At 33.6% G+C, this 7,056-nt stretch overlaps 1 protein-coding gene across 1 annotated transcript in view; it reads left to right on the top strand.

The window, feature by feature from the left end:
- The first annotated feature begins 3,462 nt into the window (after window positions 1–3,462).
- Window positions 3,463–7,056, top strand: part of LOC111142277 (leucine rich repeats and IQ motif containing 1) — a 187,505-nt gene continuing 183,911 nt past the window's right edge. Inside the window, exons 1-2 of the mRNA XM_022495329.1 lie at window positions 3,463–3,609; window positions 4,928–5,039. Of these exons, the coding sequence (XP_022351037.1) occupies window positions 3,463–3,609; window positions 4,928–5,039 (259 nt within the window). The remainder of the gene's footprint in view (window positions 3,610–4,927; window positions 5,040–7,056) is intronic.

Raw genomic sequence — 7,056 nt, 5'->3', positions numbered from 1 at the left:
ACCCTGAGATCATGACTTGAGCGGAAGGCAGCGGCTTAACCCACTGAGCCACCCAGGTGCCCCTTTACGTTGATCTTAATAATAAATTATTTTTATTTTGACTACATGTTTAAATATTATTTTGGATATAACGAGTTAAATAAAATATATTACTAAAACTAATTTCACCTGTTATTCTTTACTTAAAAAATTTGCTAACTGGCAAATTTAAAATCACATATGTGCTTAGATATGTAATTGGACAGGGCTGATCTAAAGAGCCAATTGGGGGCGCCTGGGTGGCTCAGTGGTTAAAGCCTCTGCCTTCCGCTCAGGTCATGATCTCAGGGTCCTGGAATCGAGTCCCGCATGGGCTCTCTGCTCTGCAGGGAGCCTGCCTCCTCCTCCTGTCTCTCTCTGCCTGCCTCTCTGCCTACTTGTGATCTGTCAAAAAAAAAAAAAAAAAAAAAAAAAACCTTAAAAAAAAATAAAATAAAGAGCCAATTGGTGAGCAGAGAGGGACACAATGAAAATGACTCTTACCTTTACTCTGCTCTCTACATAAAGTTTTGTGTACCTGTGCATTCTGCTTTATAGAAAAATGTAATTTTCCTACCTAGCAAATCTTTTGAATTGCACTTTAAATAAGTTTGATAACAGGATAATATTTTATACTGCTTCTGTTTATGGTTTTGTTTTCCTTTGGAGGAGGAAGCTGATGGGTAAAATTAAACTAGCTTTTAGAATTCATGATTTAAAAAATCACTCAACATAAAGGTCTGAAATGAAAATTAAAAAGATCCCCAATTTCTCCCAGAAAATTTCTGTGTTTCAAAAAACTGTGTATGTGTGGATAGTTACTCTGCATATTTTTCTACCATGTGCCTTTTTTCAATTATTTCTTCTTTGCTACTTTTCCACAGCACAGTAAATATACCCATTTTTAAAAGGACTTACATAGTATTCCATTCTATGAATCCATCATAATCTATTTAACTTTCCTTAGTATTCATTATTTTTTAAATCTTTTATTGAGATAATTGTAGATTAAAATGTAGCTTTAAGAAATAATATGGAAATAGCTCTTGTACACTGTCCAGTATCTCCCAATGGTAACACTTTTATTGGTACAGTCTGCTAATCTTACTCAGATTTCCTTCCTTTTATTTGTAATCATTTGTGTGTATTATATACAGTTTTTATCATCTGAATATGCGCACTTATCTACTACTCCAGTCAAGATAGTGAATAGCTCCAATGCTACAAGAATCTTTCATGTTGCCCTTTTATTACCATAACCACCTTCCTCCAATTCCATCCACCCCTGCCATTCTGTCACTTCAAAAATGTTATATAAATGGAATCATGTAGTATGTTACCTTTTGGTTTGGGCTTTTTGCTCAACATGGTTCCTTAGAGATTCATGGAGATTTGTCAGTTGAGTAGTATTACCTGGTATGGAGGTAGTAGAATTGGTTTAACCATTCATCTATTGAGGGACATTTTGGTTATCTCCAGTTTGAGGCTGTCATGAATAAAACTGTTGTGAATATTCATGTACAAGTTTTAGTATGAACATCAAATTTCATTTTTCTGGGAAAAGTGCCTAAGAGTATAGCCAATACATGGAGATCAGTTCAATTAAATCATTTATATATGAAAGAAAGGTCTGTGATAATGTATAACTAGAGGAAAGACAGGCACAGGGTTTTGTGTTTTTGTTTTGTTTTGTTTTGTTTTTTTGGTTTGTTTTGTTTTGTTTTGGATGGGAGAGAATTAATTGTGTTTATGTAGGGAAGAGAGGCAAGCAGAATAAAAATGTATGGCGAGGCAGTAAACAGAAAGGCTAGTGGATGGAGCATAGTTGAGTAGGTGAAAAAATGTCAGATTCAGAGACTAGGCAGAAGATTACACTTATTAGGAAGGGATTCTTCTCCAAGTAAGAGGAATATGAAAAGATTTCAGGAAAAGAAATAGGAAAATGAGGGCGTTTCATTTTCTTTGTTAACTAGACTGTAAACTTTGAACATAGGCTACTTGTCTTATTTAATCAGCATAGCACCTCGCACTGTTGTTAATGTACCTGGTGGGCTCCCAAAAAGTTGATTTTGAGATGAGCGAAAGAAGGAAAAGAGGGAAGGAAGGGAGAGAGGGTGAGTCAAGAAAGTAGCACTGGAAAGGTCAGGGACTTGAGGAAAAAATGAAAGTTTGGAATAGTCTGGAAAATAAAATAATAGTTGAGGAGTAGAGTATTTTTAAAAATTTTTTTCTTAAACCAAGACCCATAGTAAAACAAACGAATTACACTTTACACTGCCGCTCATGTGCACATGCCTACGTATATACCCACCTACAATCAAAACAAAAGTTTTTTTTAAAACAGTTTTTATCTTTAACATATATAGTACACTTATAGTCTATTTGCTTATCTACCCTAATTTTTCCTATCCTATTCCATTATTAAAACTTTATGATGAAAAGCCACTGATTTAATGTCTTGATCCACTAAAGAGTTATCATCTGCAATTTGAAGACTCTTGGACTAGGGGATATTCAGAAGGATTGCTGGGCAGATGAGGAGTTTGACTAAGTTTGGAGACCATTTCATAGCGGGAAAAGCACTGGATTTGAATTCAGGATCTCTCAATTAGGGCCATGTCCTCATTACTGATTAGCATAATGACTATACGAATTTAAGTACACTCCTTAAACCTTGGTTTTCTTATCAGTACAATGGCTATAATGGCCTTATATCTGTTCCATTGCTCTGATGATTATCACTCACACAGTGTCTTTTAGTGCCTGGCTTGTCACTAATATGCAATACATGGAAGCTAATGGTGGTTGATGATGGTGATGATTACAGGAAGATATACTCTAATGTGCTGCTTGATCCATATCCATCACCAGCATTAAAGGTTTAAATAATAAATATTGGTCTTATAAGCCACATATTATTACAACATATTATTGTTGTTAAAAACGTGGCTATCTATAGTAAATTAACAACTGTCAGTTAATAAGTAGAAACTAACCATATATTGCCCCATATATAGACTTAGGTTGTTTTCTAATGTGTATTCTTTTTTTTTTTAATGAGTATTCTATTCTCTGAATACTCAAGCTATTCAGAGATATTTCACCCTCAATTATTTCCATGAGGATGAATTTTACTGTGACGTTTCTTGGTTCAGGAAGCTAAGACAGTCCATTCCATGTGACTTTTCCTTTAGAGATTTAAGAGAGTACTATTAGAGTTGGCCATTTTGTATCAAACATTAAAAAACTAATGAATTAATGGAGGGGGGAAAAACGTTCTTTAATATATGGTACGACCATTTTAAGATACGATGAAGGTATCCTAGATGAAAACATATTTACACAGAACATGTTAGATTGGTATGACACATTAAACAACCCATAGATTTTACTCATTTTATTCTTTTCATTTTTCTTTAAATGGTTCTGTGTTTATTACAAAGGATGATGGAAAATGATGGTGATGATGATGATACAAAGCTCAAGGAAGAAATAGAAGCTGAATTGGATAAAGTCAGCATTTCTTCATTAGAAAAAGATGATGTTGATAGTGATTCAAAATCAGACATCCAGAGTGATGATAGTGATACAGTAAGTGTTAAATGCTGGGCTTTTAAGATCCTTTTAACTGGAGTAAACTTTGTGGGAGAAATATTACTTTGCTCAGTTTTCTTAACATTGTTATCTCATTTTTTAACTTTAGGATCACTTTTAAACAATGTGCATTGTTAGATATTTAAATATAAAAAGTACATTGAAGATACAACTCACTTGTAATTTCGCATGTATATATGTGCATTTTTTTGCAATATTGGTATTATACATAGAACTATTTATTTGTATCCTGCTTTTAAAACTTAAATCATGAGCTTTTTAATGTTATTAGAGATATATGAAAAGCAAAGTTTATGTGGAATCTTTAGACCTATAGAAATAGTTATTTTTTGGAAATCAAATTTATTATCTTTTCATTTGTGTATTTCCCCCAATGTTTATATGATTAGAAAATTTATTCACAGGGGCGTCTGGGTGGCTCAGTGGGTTAAGCCTCTGCCTTCAGCTCAGGTCATGATCTCAGGGTTCTGGGATCGAGCCCCGCATCGGGCTCTCTGCTCCGTGGGGAGCCTGCTTCCCCCTCTTTCTCTGACTGCCTCTCTGCCTACTTGTGATCCCTGTCTGTCAAATAAATAAATAAAATCTTTTTAAAAAAAAGAAAATTTATTCACAGATTCATTCTTTTGCATCAAAATCCTTAAACTAATGGGAATTTTTTTCAAGTATATTATATAACATAGATCTAAATAGAAACTTTCCTGCATATATTTAGTTAATATTATTATTGTCACTTGATGAATAATCTACCTCTTCTTAATTGATTTGTCTTATCTTTTGTATATGTTTAGTTGTTATACATATAATCTATCCAAGGCACTTTATTCTTTTCCATTATTCTGTTACTTTTTCCCCTATTGTAGTTTTTTTTATTAAGTATCAAACAGGTCAAATTCCTTGCTTTGCTTTTTCAAAATTTTCTCCACTAAACTTTTTCCCAAAGAAAACTCATTCGTTAAGTTTTGAAGGATAATTATACTTTCATTTTTAATTAGGATGCAATAACCTATATGTTACTTTTGGAAAGTTATAATTTGTATATTACTATGTCTTTTTATCCATAGCTAATTCAAGTGAGAATTTTGAAATTCTTCATTTAGATATGAAAAACAACAGAATCATGGATGTACTTCATAGTCACCTGAAAAGAAAAAGCAAATTTTAATCAAATATACTTGTTTGAACTGATTTACACATCTTGCTCAAAGTTTTGGTGTATGAAAACTTTTATGAAATTTTTGATACATAGTTTTAATAAATGATTTAATAGTTACTTTCATTTATTAAAAAAAATTAGGATTTGGATGAATTACCTGAGTCAGTTCTTCACTGTATTAACATCATAAAGAATAAGAGCAAAACTGCGGAAGAGCTCATTCTTCAGGACTTGGAAGATACCGATGTTTTAAGTAAGTAGTTTTTTTTTTTTTTTAAGTATAGTTTTTATCTGCTTGGCAGATAAGTTTTCTGTAGTCATGATTAATTTATAATTTAGAAAACTATGCTGCTGGAAGTTCTTAGTTGTTGTTATATACATATATGTGCATTTCTCTCTACTATAATATCTTATAATATGCTGGATTGTTTAATTTAGTCCATTAATTTTTTTTCCTGACTACTTCCTTTATATGTCCAATAAATATTAGCCACCAACAGTTTGTTTTACTGGTCCTAATTAAAACCAGACACTATTACAGTTGATTCTTGAACAACATAGGTTTGAACTGCATACGTCATTTATGTGCAGATTTTTTACAGTACAGTATTATAAATGGATTTTCTCTTTCTTATGGTTTTCTGAATAACATTTTCATTTGCTAACTTTATTGTATGAATACAGTATATAATATGTATAATATATAAAATATGCATTAATAGACCATTTATATTATTAGTAAGCATTCTGGTCTATAGTAGGCTATTAGTAGGTGTGTTTTAGGGGATCAAAAGTTATATGCAGATTTTTGACTGCATGGGGGCTTGTCACTCTTAACCCCCATGTTGTTCAAGGGTCATCTTTACTTTGCATTAAGAAAAGAAAATGAGTCACAGGAATATTTTAGAAGTATCAGTTTATACATTTTTGGGGGAGAAAAACACAATTTACATCAGAAGCCTAACAATTTTTATTTGCTTCAACTGAGCAAAATTACTTCTTGGAATTCTAAGAATAATAGAATGATCAAGGATTTAACTAGAATTAACCATGGCTTGGTTTATAATGAAAAATAGCAACAGCCTAAATGTTCAACAGGCCTCAGTGTATCCAGCAACACCCACTGAAAAAGATGGCTTAGATAATATTTAATGGAATAAAAGTGTCCATGATATAATATATAAGATTATTATAAAATTCAGTTTTATTTATGCAAATACTAGTATACATTACAATGTAGGTATTAATAGATAGTCATTCAACAAATATTACTGTGTGAAAGGATCTGTTTCAGCCACTGAGAATATTACAGAGAACAAAATAGGCAAAGGTCCTGCTTTCCTATTCTAATGCTCCAGTGTGGGGAGACAGACTAGAAACAAATTAATATGTCATATTTTAATACTGATAACTTCAATGAAGTAAAAAATTTAAGATAGGGCATAGAGATTGGAGGTTGCTCTTTTAGATAGGGTAAGTCAAGGAAGGCCTCTCTGAGGAGGTGATAGTTGAGCAATGACTAAGGAAAGCCACATGGATATCTCAGTGAATGAGGTGAGCCACATGGATATCTAGAGAGCCAGTGTTCTAGAAAAAAGGCTCTGTAATGGTCAAGGCACTGATTTTATGGGGGTCAGATCATATAGGCTCTTATAAATCATGGTCTGGGCTTTGGATTCTACTCTGTGTATGTGAAGGTTTTTGAGTAAAGAGTGACAATATCTGACACATTTTTGAGGCATTCATTCTGATGATTGTGTAGAAAAGATAACCTGAGATAGCAAGAGTCTACTACAAGACTGTTGCAATAGTGTGGTTAGAGGGATGTCTTGGTGGCTCAGTCAGTTAAGCAACTGCCTTTGGTTCAGGTCATGGTCCCACGGTCCTGGGATGGAGTCCCACTTTGGGCTCCTTGCTCAGCATGGAGCCTGCTTCTTCCTCTGCCTGTCGCTCCCCCTGCTTGTGCTCTCTCTCACTTTCTCTCTGATAAATAAACAAAATCTTAAAAAAAAAATAGTATATTGGGAGCGCCTGGGTGGCTCAGTAGGTTAAGCGTCGGCCTTCAGCCCAGGTCATGATCTCAGGGTCCTGGGATCGAGTCCTGCATCGGGCTCCCTGCTCTATGGGGAGTCTGCTTCTCCTTCTGCCCCTCCACTCATTCTCTCAATCCCTCTCTCCCTCTCTCAAATAAATAAAATCTTTAAAAAAAAATAGTATAGTTAGGAATGAGAGTGATTGGAGTAGAAATGAAAAATAGTCACATTCTAGAA

This window comes from Enhydra lutris, unplaced genomic scaffold (assembly GCF_002288905.1).
Source record: "Enhydra lutris kenyoni isolate GAN:26980312 unplaced genomic scaffold, ASM228890v2 scaffoldscaffold7, whole genome shotgun sequence".
Classification (NCBI taxonomy): Eukaryota; Metazoa; Chordata; class Mammalia; order Carnivora; family Mustelidae; genus Enhydra; species Enhydra lutris.
Note: the sequence above shows the minus strand (reverse complement) of the source record. Positions and strands in the feature narration are given on the sequence as shown.